We start from the raw sequence: 22,082 nt of genomic DNA, 5'->3' as shown, positions 1-22,082 counted from the left end.
GTACAAGGGGAATTATCTAACATATTACGTCAATATATAGTAAATGAAATATGGTTCTTTTATGTCTTTATTTTCCATTTTGTGTGTTTCTTAGTGAGTAATAAAGTGGGAAAATCTTGGAAAAGATTTACTTTGTTTCTAGTCTCTTATATAAGCTTTCTTCATATTTCTTCCATGTGCATGCACACTATATGAGGTGCTTTAGGATAATTAGCTTTTCCTAATTGGTTATTGAGTCTCTCATTCTTTCTAACTTTTCTCTCTCTATATGTAACACTCCACATGTCATTTCACACATCTTTCCCCTTTATTCAATTACTTATATAAACCTTAGACAAAATCATCTCAAACACTTTACATATTATTCCCACTAAGTTCTTTTGCATCTACAGAGCACTCTCTAGGTTCTTGAGCTTTTTTCTTTGCTTTCCAAGAAACTTCTCTTTGATTTCCATTTTGCTTTCATTCATTTTTTTATGGTTTATATATTTTTATTTTAGCATACTTGTCTTAGTTTTCTTCCTCCTTTTTATCTTTCAATCAATCATCAAAAAGCATGAACCCTACCATAAAGAGAATATGATAATTTAGGTTTTACCTTTCTGTTTCTTTCGAGTTTCATTAAATGAATCTTAGCCTTTTTCTAATAATGTATAGAGAACATTTTTTTAAAAAAAATAGACCTTTAATATTTGCATGTCATTATTTTATCATGTTTTAACACTTCTTAATGGATGAATTAATCGGAATCAAAGTATCAAGAAAGTGAAGGCAATGAGTCAAAGGTTTCAAATAAAGAGTCTTCATCCACATCTCCTTCACAAGGTGAATGAGATGATCCGTCCAATCTTAAATAGTTTAAGAATACTTTTTTTATGTCATTCAATCTAGATGTCAGATCTCATATTAGTTCTTAGATGCAAGATTTGTTTTAAATATTGGATAAATGATTATACCAAAAATTATTTAAAAAGCAAAACTATCTTGTACTTATAATTTAATTTAAAATTATAAAAAGAGAAATTTGAAATGATACCCTATTCTTCCTTCTCACTTGGGTCATCCTTCCAAAACCCCCAACCCTTTTCTCCTCCACTTTCTTTTCTTTTCTTTTTTTCCTTCCTTTTTTTTATTTCGTTTCCATCCTCCTTTCCCTTCATCTTCTTCTTTAAATTTTCCTTTTCTTAAACATCAAGAGACCAAAGAAAAAAAAAAAACAGAAAAAGGGAAAAACTAACAAGAGGTGCACGATTAGGCTACGGTGACCAAGATGCGCCTGGCCATGCAATAGTCGCTTACCACTGCTGCCCTGCTACACGGTCACCGGACTCACCACCGACAGCCTAGTCATGATATAACTCTTTTAATAAAAGTTTTTGAAAAATATATTTTTAAAATATGTATTTTTGAAAAAAAGAATTGAATCGTCTCTTATGATACTTAGAGTATGATCCATTGTCGGGATGAGTCCCTACTTCTTTTGGTTAATTTTCACATATCAATTACCAAAATCCAAAATCACTCTAAGGCATGGTTTTTTTTTTTTTTTTTTTTTTTCACGTTAATCTTGATTTTTAAAGAATGATATTGATATTATAAAAATTTTATTAAACATGAAATGATTTATCGCATAAGTTAAGATATAGTTTCCAAAAAAAGTATCGTTATTCTTGTTTCAATATTAAGTTCTTTTTTAAGTAATAAAATTGTTTTAATAAATCTATCTAAACAAATACAAAATATCTTATTGAGCTTGAAACAATGTTTATGATTTCTAGGAAATCAATCCAAGGTTTTTTTAAATCCCATTAAGCACAAATAATAATAATAATAATAATAAAGAAAATTTTCTTGTGATTTATTCGATCTATTATGAAAAATACAAAATCTATATAATTAAAATTATTTAAAATTTTATATATTTTAAAATACTTTATTATCTATATAAAAATAATGATGAAAAAAAATTATTGACTCAAACACTTCTTTTTTTATATAATTTTTTTTTCAATTTTTCATATTTACTTTCTTTTATGGAGGGCTCAAAGGAACAATTTGAGAAAGCAAAATTCTTCCCCTCCATTCCATTTGTCCTTCATTTTTTTTGTCATATCATCTGACTTACCCATTTGCCAGTAATCCTCGTTAAAGTATTTTAAGTGGCAATGCCATTAGAAATGCTTTTCATGAGAATAATTTATTTGTTTGAATATAAAATTAAAAAAAAATGTTTTGATAATAATTTTACTAATGGCTTATATATATAATTATTTTTTTTAAATCACTTATCAACTGATTATTCACAAATAAGTTTAATTGGCTTTTAAATTTTTTAAGTTAATTTTTATAAATTGTCATATACTTAGAGTGCGTTTAACAATGATTTTAGAAAGTATTTTTAGTATTTCTAATATTTGAAAAAAAAATTTCAAGTGTTAGAGAGATCAAAACCCTTTTCTAAAATCAGTATCAAACACATTCTTAATTTTTGGAAGGTCTTCCATATTCTCATCTTTCTCAAAATTACTCCTAAATATATTTTTGAAGTGCTTTTGATAGTATTTTTAATAAAAATGTTTTTTATAGAAATATTTTTAGGAGAATCATTTATAAAATATTTCTCCAAAAAATATTATAAGTGATTTTTTAATATTATTAATTTTTTAGATTTTTAAAATTTTAGCAAACATCTATTTTTTTTATAAAAAAAAGTATATATATTATTTCTTGCAGCCCCATTGGCCGACTTAGGCCACACAAATATGTAATGAGTTTAATTTCTTACATGAATCGGAAATTCGTGTGGGTTTTGATTGTATCATCATTGTAGAAGTTCCTTCTCCCATGTTTCAATCTCCTTGGCTCTGCACAACCATATATATATATACATATATGTGAGAGAGAGAGAGAGAGAGAATCAAATCGCTAAGACATAGACAGGCAAGGAGCCACTCTTTACATAAATTCTTGGTCACAGAGAGAGAGAGAGAGAGAGAGAGAGAGAGAGAGAGAGAGAGAGAGAGAGAGAGAGAGAGAGAGAGAGAGAGAGAGAGAGAGAGAGAGAGAGAGAGAGAGAGAGAGAGAGAGAGGCAACATAATAATGAGATTTAACAAAAAGGGGCACATGGGTTTGGGTGGTGATGTTATTTGAATTTGATTGCTTTTCAGGAACAAGTGTTAACAAGAGCCTATCTGCCCATGTGCTTCTCATCTCTGCGCATGCACCATGTCACCATTTTCACTTCTCCTCGTGCACTCACACATTATGGTGTATTTGGTTATGTCCATCATTATGTTGTGAAGAAAGTTTCTTTCATCTCCCCACCCACCAATTTTTTGGAATTCATCAAAGCTCTTACTACCCCTTTTCATGTCTTTTATCTCCTTACAAGTCACACCCATTATTTAATTATCATATATAAAAGGCTTCATTTAACAAATAGTTGGAGTTAGGAGTTTAATAAGATGGAATCATGGAAATGATCATTTGCGTTCATCTCCATATCAATTTGTAATTTACACTCATTACAACTCATTTACAATGTCTAAGTTAAATTTATTTAATAATTTAATATGATTTAAAATATAGTTAATTTCATTTTAGTACCTTACAAATGTAATATAAATACACTTAATTACCGTTAATTTTAAATTTCTTTAATTAACAACTTAGCATCTTTATAAATTTATTTCTTTATAATTTTTTAAAAAGAGATTTTAAATATTCATTTAAAAAATAAATTTTATAATGATAGTAATTAATAAAATTTGAAATCTACGTGGTTCCTCTAAGAATGAAATGAGCCATTTAGGCTATATTTGGTTTTCTAAAACCATAAAAAAAATAAAACAAAAAAGTCAAATAAAATAATTTTTTTATTTAAAAAAATAAAAGTAAATAAATATAACTAAAACTAATTAAAAATTTATACATTTTAAAATTATTTAATTTATATATAATAAAAAAGGAAATTAAATTTAAATAAATATATTAAAATAATTTATCAACTTCAAATTTATTTTTTTATTTTTTTTATTTTTTTTGGGGCCAAATGATAGACTTTTAACATCTTGAATGGACATTCTCACTCTCAACGTCTTGCCATTGTCTTTTCTATTGTCTCTGCTATCTTGGGTGAGTCTAATATCTCACCTTTGACTAAAACCCAATTTAAAAATAGACACTAATAATTGAAAAAGGTACAAACCACCACCCTAAACAGTCTTTAGTGGGTAAAAACCCTTTGCATTATAACAAAGATAAAATCATCATTTGAGTTTAGAGGATGAAATTTTGGGTCAGTAGGGACAGCTCACCTTATAATCTGCTACCCTGTCCCTTTTTTCCCCAATCAAATGCCCAATTTCATGCGTAGGACCTAGCATTAGGTGGGCAGCCTACTCAGCCAACCTATCATCACCTCATGCATTTATGGGATTTTGACAAAAATAAAGTGATTTTAAAAAATAATTTTTCAAATTTTAAATTTTTTAACACTATGTTCAAATTTGCAATAATTAAAAATTTTCAATAAAAATTTATTTTTTAATATTGAAAATTAAATATACATATCGAACTCAAATCTTAAAAGTTTCAAATTTTAGAAAAATTAATAATTGAATATGATATTAACATTTGATTTGATGGGTTGCCATGGTCGAATTTGTTTGTTTATAATTTTTATGTTTGTTTCTTTTGTATGATTCTTTTTTTTAATTATACTCTGGTGTTATAGTCTCATTTTAAAACATTTATGATTTAGGAATATCCTTAAAAAGAAAAGCCAAATAAATTTGTATTGAGATAAAGAAATCATATCTTACTTATATTACTTATTAAAAAAAACCTAATTTAATATATATTATTATTTATTTTATTTAAATAATAATAATGAAATACAAGTGAATCATGCATATTAATATCTTGTTTTAAATGTTATTTAAATAAACTCAACAAAAAACTGACACTTTTTATTTTAATTTTTAATTTTACAAATTTTATTTGAAAATAAAATATTTATTATTATTATTATTAGGGGTTGTTATTCGCAACATTCCTTTTAATAAAAGTAATATTTTTTTGTCATATATTTTTTTCGCATATACCATTTTTAATAAAGAACTCTCACTAACCTCTTCTCAGCATATTGAACCAAAATTATAGTTGATTAAGGCTGCCAATCACATATGAAATATAATAAATGACGAAATTCAATCATCTGATAACAATTTTTAGTTAAGATTTATAACTTTCATTTTTTTAATAAATAAATATATATATTTATATAAAAAAAAAAACTAGCGACCTGGTTGATTAAGGCGATTGCGACAATTAGGGTTAGTTGATTATATTTATTGACTTTTGAACATATATAGGATTTAAGTCCCACTATGTTTTGACCTTTTTTTATGTTCTTGATTACATACTTTGTTTTATGAGTCTTTTACTTTACATACACAAATAATTATTACATTGCTCATATTCTTAATCAATCTCTAGTTATATGCAATATTTTGGTTTGGGTTACAAAAAAAATCATATTGAACACAATAAAAAATATTTAAAAAAAAAAACCATTCTAATTAAATATTGTTTATTTTAAAATTTTAATAATAATTTTTATTAAAAAAAATTTAAGTTATAAATTTCACATTAAAACATTGAATATAATAAAATTATTTTACATATTTACTTTTGGTGAAAAAATCATTTTATAATTTATTATTTAAAGAAATTATTTTGTTTTAAAATATAAGAAGAATATGAAAAACAATTGAGTGTGAATGGTTTGAGATGAAAAGGAAGATAAAAATAAAATAAAAAGAATGCTAAAAATATGGGATAGGGGTTGGGAAAAAAATAAAAAAAAGAGTGCAATTGCGACGTAAGGTTGGGGAGGAGAGAGGAGAGAGGATAGAGAGGAGTGAAGGAATAAGGGAGGGTAGTTTAGGAATATAAAATATTGTATTAGTAAAAATGGTATTGCAAATAGCAATTGTGTTATTATTATTAGCTTTTGAATCAAGTCGGTGAAGTGTGTTATGATCAAATAATATAGTTATTTTATTCTTTTATTTCGAAATATATTAATAGAATTAATTAATTAATAGAGATGAAATAATCCCTAAATTTATGAATCTGAAGGCTTATTTGATAATTGTTTTTTAAAACAACTCTAAAAAATGGTTTTTGAAAATTGTTTGTTAATGTTATATAAAATAAAAGTTTGTTTAGAAATTTAAAATATTTTTAATCTATTATTGATATTTTAAAATATGTTTTAAAAATAATTTTTATATATAATGTTTTATTTTTAATTGTTTTACATGTTTGGATAATTATTTTTAAAAATAACATTTAAAAAATAAGTAAAAAACAGTACAAAACAATTAAAAATACTATCTGAAAACACTCTAATTTATGTTCTTAAAAATAGAAAATAGAAAAGAGTAAAAAAATGTATTTTTTTTGGGTTAAGAATAGCAGAAAACTGATTTAAAAAACAGTTAACAAATAAGTCTCATGTCTTTTGTTTTTAAGAAAAACATTTTCTTGTTACCAAACATATTTTTTAGGTTTTTTATTTTTTATTTTAAAGAACAAAAAACTATTATAAAAAATAATTATCAAACAAGGTTTAATGCTTTCTATATTTTTATTTGAAAAATAATTCATTTTTAACATAAAATATTTTTTTACCATTTCAAATGTTTATAAATAATTTTTTTTTTTTTAAATAGTTATTTTTATATATATATAAAAAAAAGAGAATATTTTTGTCAAAAAATCCAAAAGTGATGTAAAGTTCAAATTTCAAAATTAGGTTTTTAATGAACCAAGTGACATCCTTACTTTTACTCATTAAAATTATATTGTTTTGTGATACCATTTAAAATTTCAAATATGTGAAAATTGTTGGTGTCGTTCCAACTGGAATAAAAAAACAAAATAAAAGAAATGAAAAAGGAAAGGAAAAGCGAAAGCTTGAAAACTAAGACGTGTGTATGATGATAATGGTAAGATCACAAGTTTCCTTTCAATTTCCTGGTGAACTTTTCACATAATAAAACCAAATCCATGATTGATTCTTAGCCATTAAATTAAGTTCTTAATTATTAGCTATCACTCCCTCACCAACCTTAATATCACGCTATAAATTTCGTACCGTCCATCTCAAACACTTATGATCCAAATTCCATATCTTCGACATTTAGACACGTAATACTTCTAAGACAATTTCCCCAACCCAAAAAAAAAAAAAAATACCAATATTGTAATAATTACAAATAAATTTGTCCATGTCATCATTTAAAATTGAGTGCGACCCATTATCATGTGAATAAATTTTGGCGGCATCGATATGAATGAGATGATTAGGACTTATGGTACAGAAGTCCATTTCACTTCATCCTTGTTAATAACCTATATTCTAACGACTCTTCCACCTTAATTTTTCATTCTGTTGCCCATGGATAATTGTTTTTTGAAAACAATTATCAAAAACTATTTTTGAAAACTATAACAAATATTTATATTTTTAAATCTATTTTACAAGTAACTTTTATGTAGTATTTTATTTTTAAATAATTTTTTTATTTATTTAATTACTCTTTAAATTAGTTGAAAACAAGTGAAGAAAATCACAAATAATTAATTTTTTTTATAAACATTATATTGTTAAAAATAAAAGATTGTTTGTTATTTTCTAAATATGTTTTTTTATTTTTCTGTTATGGGTAGCAAAAAGCTGTTTTTGAAATTAATTATCACTTTTTTTTTTAAATGTATTTTAAAAGTAACTTTTATACATAGTATTTTATTTTTAATTATTTTTTGTATTTGCTCAATTACTTTCTAAATTAGTCATAAAAAATAAGTGAAAAAATGAAAAAAAAAATTCAATTTTTTTCTCTAAACACCATATTTTTTAAAAAATTATTTACTATTTTTAAAATATTTTTTTTGAATAACAAAAAATTGTTTTTGAAATTAGTTATAAAAAACTTTTATACATAATATTTAATTTTTAATTATTTTTTTTATTTGTATAATTACTTTTTTAAATCAGCCATTAGTAAAAACAAGTGAAAAAATATTTTCTATAAACACCATATTTTATATTTTAAAAATAAAAAAATTGTTTGTTGTTTTCCAAATATATTTTTCTATTTTTGCCGAGAAAGCAATTTTTTAAATTAGTTATCAAATGTTTTATATTTTTAAAAGTAAATAATATTTTTATTTTTAATTATTTTTTATATTTATTTAATTATTTTTAAATCAGTCATAGAAAACAAGTGAAAAAAAATAAATAAAAACAATTATTTAAAAATAATAATAATAATAAGACTTCTACTTTTTCTCAAACAAAATGTCAAAAGTTAGGTTTGAATTTGATAAAACTTTGGAAATAACAAAATTATATTTGTTCTTTCTAAAAAACATTTCAAAGATAAATTTACACAAAATTAACGTTAAAAAAATTATCTCTATTATTTTAATTTCAACGTACAATACAACTATGTAAAATTAACGATACAAAAGTAACCGTCACTTGGCAACTGCTGGCTTGTTCAGTTCAAACGTTAAAAATTAGAAAAATAAAATAATAATAATAATAATAATAATAATTTCCATCGAGGCTGACGCGACAAAGAAAGACGGTGGAACTTTGAAGTGGTGTGAGCGAGCACACAGCAGATTTCCCTGGACACTTGACAACCAGAGAAAATGAGGAAGAAGGGAGCACCCACTTCACGTGGACCCAATTGAGGGGCCCACGGGGGGTCGCAGGGGCGCTCCTCCGCCACCTATAATTCATGATCTTCCCGCACACACCAGCCCATCATTGCGCTTGTCTCGCCGGCCGGCCAAAGCCCATACGACGTCGTCTTACTTTTTCTCCTGGTGTTTTGTGCTTTGCTTCATTCTCCATCATTCTCATTCCTATTTGTGTCTTGATTCGCGTGTAATCTTGCTTTTGTTTCTTCGAACGCCATTTATTTATTTTACTTTGGGGTTTTTCATCCCTCTTCTTTATTCCATGGTCCATGCTGGTTGGGTCAGTGGTCAGTGGACTTTTCACAAACACATGGATGGATTTCCAAGCTGTAAAAGAGAAGACCCACCACCCCCATGACCGTAGATTGACTCAGTGGACTCTGTTTTTAAGCATGTTTCTTGGTGTTGGACCCTTGTCTTAAAACAATTTATATGTGGGTTTTTCTTCTTTCTTTTTCCTTCTTTTATTTGTTGCTTTCTATTTATTGTTTGGTGTTAAAGGCATTTTTATCCTCCGCCCATGGCTCCTCCGGCAGCCAAGGTTTCTGGGTTCCACCGTGAGGGTAATGACTGGTAATCTCTCTCTTCCTCTCTCTCTCTCTCTCGCTCTTTTCTCTGTTTTTTGTTGGGGTAGGATGATTTTAGTTTAATTTTGATCTTCGGCCTTCAGATCACAAGTTTTGCCCCCTGACTGATACGTGGATGGGGTCTCAAATTTTGATCTTTTGTTGAACCATTTGGATTGGAGAATTGGGTTTCATTTGGAATTTCACTTTTGTGTGAAGTTCAAAATTCCTGCCTTTACTGTGGAATTGTTTTCTGCGGTCCATGGTTTTTAAATTGAGTTCTAAATCCATTGTTATATAGAGCAATCCATTTGGAATTGACGCCTCCAATTCCAGCAACAAAACACACTGTTATAATCTTCTAATGAACCTGCAACAAAAGTGTTTAGTTATTGGAATTATGTTCTTCTGTTTGTTCAGTTTCATGAAACAATATGCATGCTCTGTAATTTGAAAAACTTGGAAGAAGAAGAAGAAGATATTTTTAGTTATTTAAATGGTGTTTAATTTGGCAAGTATATCCAGATGATGTTCTTAATTATTTTTATGGTTTTTAATTTTTATGGCTATATTATTTATTTTGGATTCAAGAAGATTTGGTTGATCTGATTTTCTTTATGGGTGTGACAGGTTTTGTACTGCAAGTTTGCCAAGTGATGTTACTGTGGTCGTAGAGAGAGTAAACTTCCACATTCACAAGGTTTTATTTTACTTTATTACCTTCCACTAGTTGGGTGTATATCAGAAATGTATGATTTATAACTTATGTGGTTGCATATATCTAAATCTCTAGATATTTTTCCCTCAAGGCTTAACTTATATTTTGTTTTGGAAAACCCATGTCACTGGGTTTGTTTCAGAAAAGTCGGGTACATTGACACACTAGTCGAACTTGATACAATGGCATTATAGTGGAACTGGGGACTCTCTTTTTTTTCTTTGGTGATTGATCTTTATGGGTTGTTGCTAAAGTTTTGTGCCACAACCGACACATTTATTCTAAATCCTTCTCTTGGCATCCAATTTCTATTCAAAGTTGCAGTGTCCTTACATTTTGTTATTAACCTCTACCTTATGTAGTTATTCAGTCCTAGTTGACAGCCCTTTTGCAGCAATAAGTGGGGTTGGGGGGTAGCATGGCATTAAGTTGGGACACTCTTACCCCATCATTTAAGTTGGGGCCCAATTTTATAGCCTCTTCTACTGTATTTTGGTTGAAGATTGTTATTTATGTCATATATGATAGGAATCATAACATATTTCAATTGAAGCCGGAGGATTCAGTGGTAGCATCGATTGCTATGTTTTAATTCATTTTTTTGTCACAAATTTCATGAATTAAACAATGTAGCAGCACAAACCTGGTGTTTTTTTTTTCACTAGATAATAAAGAGGTTGCAGTTTAATTCATCATTTGCACAAGCCTCTTATTTTTCTATAAAGCAATATTGATTTATTAAGCGTAGCAGCACCAAGTGTACAGCTGCTTATCACTAAACTCAATACTTTTGGAAAAAGAAAGCGAAATGTTTTGGGGCCTTTGATATTCCATTATAAATTTGCAATCATAACATCCTTACCACATCTATGCTTTCAAATGTTGTTGTACAATACTTAACATGGTTTAAGCTTAGTTTTGTTGACCATTTAAGAGAAGACTAGTCTTATGATCCTTACTATTGTTCATATGAGACTAGGAAAATGATTTTGGTTATTCATTATGTTAAACTGTACCTATGTGCATACACACAAAGATTGGCAGTTAGTTCCCTGTGGTAGTGTGAAACCTTGAACTTGGATTTAGGCGAGCCCAAATGGCATTGTGGTTAGTTTACTCATTAGACCCAAGGCTCAATGAGGAAAAACCATCAAAGGGCAACTAGTTGGAAGCAAACTAATAGTACTTGCTTAGATTAGCAAAACTGGTCATACTAAATGAATAACAAAATACGACTTAAATCTCGAAGAATCTCAAAACTAATTTAAGTACTCTGTAAGATTAAAATCTGTGACTTTGATACCACTTTGTACCAACCGTGAGAGCTCAATTGCTTTCTAACAATGAACACTCTTGGTAAAGAACTTTTGATAGATGACAACTTTAAACTGCTCCCAGACTTTGAGCTCTTGATTCTTCATAAGCCTTGTCACTCTTCACTAAGTCTCTACCTCATCCACTGGCATGAAGTTGGCATCAGTGACCTTTTGTGCCTCAAAGCAACTCAATACTTCAAAGTAGTTCTCCATCTACCAAATCCAAGACTTTGCCTAAGAAAGATTCCTTCTTCCTCAAAGGACGAAGGATTCACTTTCTGAAGTGCTTAAAAAAAACCAGTAGAAAATGTGGATAAATGACCTTGGGTTTGATTTCCTACAACTTGGGGCTGAATCTTAGTAGCTTTGATTTCCTACAACTTAGGGCATCCTTTCCACATTCAAATGAGGCACATTGACTCCCTCAGCAATCATAATAGGCAGATCGGCTTCCATAATATCCATGAGAGGTACCCCTTTCAGCCTGATTGCCATGAGCAGAAGTGGTTCGTCTTGGTATCAATAAAAACCTATTTATCACATGGCACAACAGAATTAGCAACAAAAGGAAAACAGAAAGATTATAATAACAAAACTTAATCTTCTAATAACAAAACTTATTTTTCTAAAAATCTAAGAAGTTTATAAACAAAAAACACTATAAGTTATCTGTTGCAGCAATGTACTAAGTCATCTGAGTCTCATTTGGCACATTGGCCTCCTAGCAATTATAGGAAGCTAATCATCTTCCTTAATAGCCATGGAAGGTATACCTCTCAATCTAATTACTACAAGAAGTGGTTTGCCTTGGTGCCATAACATCCTGTCTATCATTCAGAGCAACAGAATTAACGCCAGAAGGCTTAGAATAGAAAGAACTTAATTTTTTAAAATAATAGGAGTTTACAAAATGTGAACACTAAAAGTTATTGATTGTAGCAATGTATGGAGTTCAATCAAGTCTCACTACAGCAATGTACAAAACTAGATCAAGTCTCATTACTGTCTCTCCATCAGATTTCATCCTTCAAACAATCCTCAAACTGCATAGCCTACACTGAAGAACCAATTTTTCAATTTAATTTGATATCCCATCATTCCTATTGTATCTCAAAGCTCCTAATTTCTACATCCAAAATCATCCAACAAAACTAATAATTGAATCTAAAAAGGAGTTTAAATTAAAAAGTGAAGGTCTAAAACTCTCTCTCTCGGTTAACCTAAGGCCACCAATTCTATTAAGATTTCAAATGAACATTATCCAAAAAGGATCCTTAGCAACATTGTTGAAATAATCAAACCCTAGGTTCTTCAAAAATTTATCTTTTCCCTCATTGTTACTAAAAGGAAATGTTTTAAAGAATTTGATTGAATTAGAGACTAACTTCAAGATCTAAGAGTACATAAAACACAAAAATAAATGGACTTGTCCAACACCTAGAATCAATCCATCCTAGGTCTTTTTTTTTTCTTTTTTCCTTTCTAGACTCTATAGAAACAACTTCTTTGCAGGGAGGGAGAATAATCCAAAACCCAAAACTCCAAAGGGCTCAACTTCATATTATTTTTATAATGACCTATAATTATTCCACTAAAATTTCAAATTATAAATGTGCCCAAGCTTTAGGTCAAGGTAAACCTAGTATGAGACTTGATGAATAATGATAGGTCCTTGTAATTCAAGAAACTGCAATTCAAGAGTTAAATCGGACAATGCTTGGAGAAATCAACCACATAAGAACTCTAGTCTATACGAAGGATAGGTTAATAAGTTGAAACCAAAAAAAGAAAAGAAATCAAAAGTAAGATTTATTTTGCCCCAAGTGTAGGAAGAAGCATGAAGATAGGTTGTGCCATTAGTAGACAAGAGTTTGTTTTGGGTGTGGCTAGGTGAGCCATTTCAATCATGATTGTCCTAGGAAGAATGATATTCAAGCTGACTGTCGCACCAGAACTTTCGAGGACAATGTTTTTGTAAAGAGAGGAGAATGTAATACCTTAACCTGAAGTTTGGATAATTTCATAACTTGGAATTTTAATGGAATAATTTTGGTCAATCTTTTGAAGTTTTGATTTTGGGTTAGGATCGAAGGCCTTGAATTTCAAGCCAAAAACAATAGAGAGGGATTAGGTTTTAATGAGTTTTAAACCGTTTAATACTATAGAAATTGTGAGCTTTGCGTATTGCATATAATCATGTTTGTAGTGATTGATTGAAAATTCAATAAACTAATAATTAAAAGGACTCAAAAAAAAAAAAAAAAACAAAAGAACAAACCAATAAGCATTTTTAAAATGAAGGATAAAACCACTTGACATTATGCTTGTAAATTGGATTCTCTTTCTAACAACAAACCTTAAGACAAAAGTTGGATTGATAGCTTATCTAAAGAAATATAGGAGCTCCTCAAAGGAAAATTTCTTTTTATGAAACAATATAAATAATAATAAGAAAAATGTTATTCTTCATGAAATGTTTCTTCAATACCATCTCTAATATGGGGTATAGATTTGTGCAAAATCAAGGACTTTTCTCGTGTATCCATTGGGAAAAGCTACTCATGACAAAAAGTATTATTGTTCTTGAGAATTATAATAATAATAATAATAATAATAATAATAATAATAATAATAATAATAATGTGTCCACCGAAATTACTCTCAAAATATTTGTGGAAAGAAAAATGTTATTCTTCATGAAATGTTTCTTCAATACCATCTCTGATATAGGGTATAAATTTGTGCAAAATCAAAGACTTTTTCCCGTGTATCCATTGGGAAAAGCCACTCATGATGGAAAGAATTATTGTTCTTGAGAATTGGAAATTTTTGTGAATGCCCTAAAATACTACATTTCTTAGATTGACAACTTTCTTCAAACAATTATTTTCATTTTCATAGCAAAATAGGCCTATTGATTCTTCATAGTAAAAGTTAAAGATAAATAGAATAATTAATAGCATGAAAAATCTAAAGATAAATATCAAAATTAACAGCATGAAAAATCTAAAGATAAATATCAAAATTAACATCTTAAAATTCTAGAGATAAATGATAATAATTAATATAAAAAAAATCAAATTTTTAGCATGATAAGAAATTAAATATATATTATATTCTATTGACATCTAGTGTATCGGAAGATTTTTATTAAATAATTAAAATAAATTTTTGAAGTTTTAAACTAATCAAAATTTGCTATGTGATATAATATTTTTTTAAAGATTTTTCTCAAGATCCTACTAAAATAGAAGATCTATAATAAATAGGTTCTTCATGTACAACTAGTGGTGACATCAAAGTAAAATAACACTTAGTAGCTTATTAAAATAGAAAAAATATAATAAATACATTTTCTAACTACAATTAATTATGTAGTGTTATAGATAACTTATGCTTATCTTATTGTGCTTCTGTTTAGTATTAATTATTTTTTTTATTAATGCTATATTCAAATACACGCATCCATGGTTGAGACTCAAGATCCTTTTCAACTAAATCCCTGTGTCCTAAGATTTTAGAATGCAAAGGATCTAACACCTTGAGTCCTTGACACGTATCTACACTAGACATCCATATAACATAGGGAGTAAGGGCACAAGCTCCTTTTTACCCAATCCTTTTGTATAATGTTGTTAGTGACAAGATTCAAATTGAGTTCCATTGGTGGGATAGGGTTCATGAAGTACAACTCTCACACACCTACTCTTCTACTTGTGCTGTTTTCTCAGTTTTTTATTTTATTCTTGTTCACCTTTTTCCCTATTTCTATGTTGTGAGAATCAATGAGCTTGTTTGATTGCAAAAATGAAAGTGGTCATTTGAAGAAAGTTATCAATCCAAGAGGTATAGTATTTTGGCATTCAAAAAAATGTCCAACTTTCAAGAACAACAATACTTTTCATCATAAGTAGCTTCTCCCAACATTTATCCAGGGTCTTTGATCTTGCACAAATTTAGACCTTGTTCACTGAGTGTATTGGAGAAGCATGCATTGAAGAATAGCATTTTTCTCCATATTTTGAGAATAGGTTTGGTTGATGTGCTATTAGACATGTTTTGTCACTTTTGTGCATTATTTTCATTTTTTCCGGGTTTCGAAGTGGAATTTTCCTTAGCAAGGAGCTGTTGTCTTTTCTTTGGCTCAATTATTAGCCCTACTTTTGTCTTGAGCTTTGGTGCTAGAAATAGAATCCAATTTATAAGCACAATGTTAAGTAAGTTTTATCTTTCGTTTGAAAGTGCTTATTGATTTTTTTTATATATATAATTTTTAGTTATTGAATTTTTCAGCAATCACTACAAATAAGATTGCCTTTAATATGAAAATCTCATAATTTATGCAATTTAAAGAAATTAGAAACCATGAAATCCAGTAAGAATTAAGAATATGAATTAAAACTGAAAATTCTAGGTTGGTTTAGTGGTGAAGTTGTATGGAGCTTCGCTCAAGACCGGACTGACTAGCATAGTTACACACAAAGGAGTGTGATGGAGGGAGAGCCTAAAAAACATCTATTGGTATGGAGTCTAATTGAACTTTGTTGTGGAGTCTGATGATGGTAAACCCACAAAAAAGAAAGTAGTAATATGGAGATATCTAGAGCTGTTGCAATGAATAACTTAGCATAACGTTGAAACAGATGGGTTTCCTTTGGTTGAAAGATATTTTTCATACCTCCAAGGACTTCTTTTTATATGATAATTATTATTAGTAGCATTATATTATTAGAGGAAAACCTACACCAAATTCAAAGTTGGTGCACCTAGATGGTCCTGGTTAGGCATCTGCATGCTTTTCAGATAAACCATTTGTCTTTAGTCTGCCTTAGGAACTTTACTTTCTTTATCGGTTTTAGATGGGTTTTCCCCCCATTTTGGGCTTGACTTTTACCTATGGAATATATGTTTCACTTTTTCATCATACATTGACGATTTTCTGTGGTTATTTGGGCAATTAATAAGGTATCTTACATATAGCTTCATGCTGCTGTTCATAAATTATTTTCTTAATTTGTTGGATATTATGTGCATGGTCAGCATAGTCCTTCTCCCATTGTTATAGTGGATATTATCGTACTTATGTGCTATAGGAAGGAGCTTCAAACTTTATTCTTTATATATTGTACTGTTCCTTGTTTTATGTTGTTTTTCAATTAGGAGACAAAAAGCTACACATTGCTTGACCCTGGATTTTTTCTAAAATTTACAACAATTCCTGACTTTCCAGTTTCCTCTCATATCCAAATGTGGGAAGATAGAGAAAATGTTTGAAGAATCTCAAGGTATTCATGAGGCTAAATTCACTACTTCACTAGAAGGATTCCCTGGTGGTCCTGACATTTTCTTGATCGCTGTTAAATTCTGTTATGGTGTCCGGGTGGAGTTGACACCAAGGAACATAATAATGGTGTATTGTGCGGCAGACTATCTAGGAATGACAGATGCATATGGAGAAGAGAACTTACTGTCTAAATCAGAGAGTTTCTTTCATAAAACTATACTTCGCAACTGGAAGGATTGTATATTGGCCCTTCAAAGTTCTGATCCTGTCATGCCTATGGCTGAAAAGCTCCACATAATAAGCAAATGTTTGAATTCTCTATCTATGATGGTTTCTACAGATCCAAGTTTGTTTGGATGGCCCATGATGATGTATGGCAGCTTGCAAAGCCCAGGAGGAAGCATCCTATGGAATGGGATAAACACCGGCGCAAGAATTCGAAGCTCAGAATCTGACTGGTGGTTTGAAGATATATCATATCTCAATGTGCTTTTGTTTAAGAGACTTATTCAGACAATGGAAGCAAGAGGTATAAGATCCGAAAACTTAGCGGGTGCTATAATGTATTACACTAGAAAGTACCTACCAGGTCTGGGCCGGTGGCAGAGTGGACAAAGTGGCAAAACTATGACCGTTGCAAGTTTTAGCTTGACACCTGCAGCCGTTGATCAGAGAGTCCTGTTGGAAAGCATTGAAAAGCTACTCCCTGAAAAGAAGGGGAAGTCCTTTTGCCGTTTCCTACTGGGACTTCTTCGAGTTGCATTGATACTAGGTGTTAATCAAACATGCAAGGAGTCATTAATGAGGAGAATAGGGATGCAACTGGAACTGGCAACTCTAGATAGTCTTCTGATTCCTACTTATTCTGATTCTGATACTTTGTATAATAATGACTGTGTTGAACAGATTGTCCACCATTTTATATCTTCAGAACCAAGGATAACATCATTTTCTCCTGCATCTTTGGACCTGGAGACATCACCATTATCTGGACCATTAAGAAAAGTTGCGAAGTTGATGGATAGCTATATTGCAGAGGTGGCTTCTGATGTAAACCTGAAGCCAGGAAAAATACGTTCTCTTGCAGAGGCCCTTCCAGAATCGTCAAGATCTTTGCATGATGGGCTGTACAGAGCACTGGATATATATTTCAAGGTTTGAACTTATCCATATGATACCATTGAAGCATAGGTTAAGGAGATGTTTAGACATCCCATGAAAATGAATTCATGCTATCACATTTCACATGGCATTTGAAATTTGTTTTTATTTATCATTGCATTTAAAACCTGTTTATTTGTGTTATTGTTAGACTTCATCCATTTTTTTTTATGGGTTTGTGCCCTCAAATGGTATGGACAAGGATGGTATGGGTGAGAAGTTATTTGAACTCAATAGGACCTCCAAATATGCTGTAGAATCTCCTTTTCCATCCCACGATTCTGTCTATTCACAAGAAGTTATCTTCCTGTTGTGGCCATGTATTGCTACACTAGTGATTCTAGTCTTATTCTCAAAATTAGAACCAGGTTAGAGGTTGGTTGCTGTCAAAAAACACTTGACTTTAGAAATCGACTCTATCAACTCAAAAACTGTTGAAACTCCTCAGATGGCTCAATTTGATTCATTGGTTGGCCAAATTTGGACAAGTCCTTGCATAACCGGCTTAAAACTGTCTCATTCTGATTTTGGGTGAAATGCATGCTTTAGAAAATTGGTTCAAAATTTTCAACAATATTAGAAAAGTTCAGCTGAAATTGAGCTTTTTGAAAGCCAACCACTGGATCCATTTAAGCTTAATTGGGGTTCAGTTCAAGCATGGCAGAGTTTTTGTTCTCTTAATTTGCATTCTATTATTTAAACATCAACCATTGTTGGTTTTCTTGTATTTATGGATCTATATACAAGGATGGTACTTCTATCTGCAAGTGTGTGTGTGTGTGTTGTGGGAGTATGTGTTTGTTTTGTCCTTGTTTTGATGGTGTAGTTATATTTAAGGGGTTTCAAGGACCAATCTTTAACTAAAAGTTTGATGTTGAATCTGGAAGTTTATGCTTTCGCATGGAATTGTGCAGGCACACCCTTGGCTTTCGGAGAAAGAGAAGGAACAACTCTGTAACATAATCGACTACCAGAAACTCTCTATTGATGCATGTGCCCATGCATCCCAAAATGAAAGACTGCCTCTTAGGGTAGTTCTTCAAGTTCTATTCTTTGAGCAAATGCAGTTGAGAACCGCACTGGCTGGTTGCCTTCATGTCATAGACAATGAAAATGCCCCTGCAGGTCCCATAACCATCTCAAGTGACATGGCAGGCCAGATTGTACAGCGAGATGGATGGGTGACTGTTGTTCGAGAAAACCAGGTCTTAAAAGTAGACTTGGAAAGAATGAGATCTAGAGTTGGGGAACTTGAAGAAGAGTTTACTAAAATGAAGCAAGAGATGAAAAAGGTCAGCAAGACCCATAGTTCCCTCAATTCTCCTCGCATGGTTGCAAGAAGAATTGGTTGCAAGCTTCTCCCTCGATCCTCAGATGCCCAAGCAGATACTGTTGATAGTACAGCACCCACTCCAAGAGCATCAGTTGAGCAGGCCCGTTCTTCCTATCATTCTGGGCACCGTAAAACATTCTCTTTATTTTAAGTGCTAACCCAAACACCTGAAGTTCATATATCCAATATGAGTAGTATTACTTCAGAAGAGAAGAAAGGGAGGAGGATAAGTAAACAGAGATCCCATCCAAGATTGTTTTTCATAGAATGTCTATAGAGTGAGAGAGGTTCTTCCCAGATTGATTGAAGTAGTCTTCAGTTATTTTGTATAGAGCATCAATGGAGAAAATTTTCACCTTCTGAAAGGTTGGGGCCAGCAATCAGTGAAAAATGGCTTACAAAGTTGAAGTTATACTGAAGCCCATCATAGATCTGGAGTAGCAAGGTGTCTGCTCCCCAAAGAGAGAGGTGGGAGTTTTCATACACATACATACATCATGTCTCAAAATGGATACATGAAAAATTATATCTGTCATCATTAGTTTTTTGCTTATATCTGTCATCATTAGTTTCTTTTTCTTTTTATTCTTTCAGGGTCATACATGTAAATCTTTGTAAACCGAGATGTAAGTTTGTTGAAATATTGGGGAAGATATCAAGCAATTTTTTGACTTGCCTTCCTAGACTTGCTCAAGTGATTGTTTTATTTTCCTAGAACCACTTGGGCATTGCAGAACTTGGTTTTGTGATGCCTTCTTCCTTTTGAGGGATTAGCTTTGAAGAGGTTGGGAGTTGGGTTTCTATTCCACAACTGGTGTTTTAGAACTTAGAAATAGAGCGAGTGTTAGTTGAATCACAAATTTTGTGATCACAAAGATAGATGACTAGACGGGAAAGGCTTGAACTTGGGACCTTAGCTAATCAAAAGCATGATGTGTGATTAATATTATGTACTGGTTTGAATGCACTTTCTAATTTTTGTTTTGGTATGAATTCTCTTTCTAATTTTTTTTTTAAAATAAAAAGAAAAATAGGAAGTTGTATATAAAATGAAAGAACTCTTATTTTAAAAAATGAACTTAAAAATCTTTTCAAAAAATTTAATATTAATTATGTGGTTAAAATCACTTTTAGAATTTTTAAAATTTGAGGTAGTAAAAGATTTTAATTTCTTGGAGCTCGTTTGGTCATGTAATTTGAAAACAATTTTTTTTAAATAAAAAAATATTCTTAAAAGTTTATCCTAAAATGCAATTGATTGATTTTTTATTTTTTTTTGTATCAAAATATTTAAAATACGTAGCAGCCCTAACCAAGAAAAATTAAAGAAAAAACTATTATGACTTTTGTAGTATTCTGGATATTGTCATTAGGAACTGGCTTACAAAATTTGTTAAAACTAGGTTAAAAGAATTACTTTTATTTAAATTCTAAAGGTGAAAAACAATATATGGATTGATTTTTATGAATTGAAACTAAGTGAAAAAAGCTAAATTAATAACAAAGTGAATATTAATTTTTAATTCAATTTATTCAAGTCTAGGGTTTTCATAATCTAACTTTAGGTATAGAAATTAGAGAGAGCAAAGGTTTTTTTAGTAGAGTGATATTAGGGTTTTGGGATCCTTAGTCATTCATGATCAACCTTTGCTGTATAACTCAACATTACATTTCAAACCTAATTTTTCATTTTTAAAACAAATTTCTAAAATCATCAAATGAATGAGATTGATTACTGGTTCAAGGTTCAACTTTTTAACCCTTCCTACTTCTTATAGCTTTATTTCATGGTAGATAACGATAGAGAAAACTAGGATGACTAATGATCTAGAGTTACCAAGAATCACTAGTATCAAGTAATAACCTACCATATCATTACCTGAAATAACTCACAAAGATAAGATAAAAAATTAATAAATTGTAACTCAATCCATTAATTAATCTTATTGTTACAATAATTTACCTATTATTCCTATAAGTTTCTAGCCCTTAGGTTTTCATATTTCAAGCCCCAAATTAGCTTTTTAGCTTCTCATGAGGATGATGTCACATTCACAATTCATAATGGAGTTATCTATGATTTGAATAAATAAATAAATAAAATAAAATAAAAGCAATGTATTCAATAAAGAAGAAAAAAACAAACCAAAGTTGTTGTCTTCTTTCACCGCAAACATCAAACTTTCGAAAAATAGCTCCTAGTACTAAGAGAGTTTATATAGTAAATTCAATAACTTAACATGTGGCACACTCCCATTGGTCACTTATTACAAAGAAAAGTCATAAACAACCAAAAATTATGAGTTCTAAATGAGTATGATGCATTTTAAATTGGATGGAGGCATTTGGAACTTGTTTTGACATGTTTTGAAACTCAAACTCAATCACCAGTGGTTGAGTTCGAAATTTGGGTAAGTTCCAAATCAATTTCAAACTCATAAGTAGGAGAAATGTGTGCCTCTTCTTCAAATTTGGCATCAACCAAAAGTTTCCTTGCATTCCTTTGAGTTCTAAATGACCAAAAACCATTTTGAATTCTAGTTACCAATTTCAAACTCGGTATTCTTCTTTGATCAATTCATTTCAAACACGCATAACTTCCTCCTTTCATCTCTGATTTATGCATCACTTTTGACTTCTGAGCTTTGAAATGATTAATGCTTACCCAAAATTGACTTTGGAAAATGCTCCAAAATTTACCTTAAAGTCAAAGTATATGTTACTATTAGATTTTGAGTTCCAAATTTCCATGGAAACTTGATGAATTTTGTTTCATGCCTTATTTCCCATATTTGTGTGCCTTTTTTCTTACTAATAATGGTCATTCTGTTGGGCTTTGTATAGCCTAGTTTTGTTTGATTCAGTTTGAAGACCCGACTCGAATAATATTGCGTGGTTTTTTAATGGGAGATTTATTGAGGC

General features: G+C 30.1%; 1 protein-coding gene across 1 annotated transcript; it reads left to right on the top strand.

Annotated features, from left to right (window-relative positions):
- Positions 1-8,780: 8,780 nt before the first annotated feature.
- Positions 8,781-19,854, top strand: LOC117916566 (BTB/POZ domain-containing protein At3g44820). The gene is made up of 4 exons (XM_034832660.1): positions 8,781-9,355; positions 9,979-10,048; positions 16,613-17,821; positions 18,742-19,854. Exons 1-4 carry the CDS (start codon positions 9,303-9,305, stop codon positions 19,309-19,311), a joined length of 1,902 nt encoding a protein of 633 aa, XP_034688551.1. The 5' UTR covers positions 8,781-9,302; the 3' UTR covers positions 19,312-19,854.
- Positions 19,855-22,082: the final 2,228 nt, after the last annotated feature.

This window comes from Vitis riparia, chromosome 6 (assembly GCF_004353265.1).
Source record: "Vitis riparia cultivar Riparia Gloire de Montpellier isolate 1030 chromosome 6, EGFV_Vit.rip_1.0, whole genome shotgun sequence".
Classification (NCBI taxonomy): domain Eukaryota; kingdom Viridiplantae; phylum Streptophyta; class Magnoliopsida; order Vitales; family Vitaceae; genus Vitis; species Vitis riparia.
Note: the sequence above shows the minus strand (reverse complement) of the source record. Positions and strands in the feature narration are given on the sequence as shown.

Coding starts and splice junctions, on each gene's coding strand:
- LOC117916566 (XM_034832660.1), top strand. CDS start 9,303: ATGGCTCCTCCGGCAGCCAAGGTTTCTGGGTTCCACCGTGAGGGTAAT. Junction 9,356..9,978: donor CACCGTGAGGGTAATGACTG/GTAATCTCTCTC, acceptor TGGGTGTGACAG/GTTTTGTACTGCAAGTTTGC. Junction 17,822..18,741: donor CACTGGATATATATTTCAAG/GTTTGAACTTAT, acceptor GGAATTGTGCAG/GCACACCCTTGGCTTTCGGA.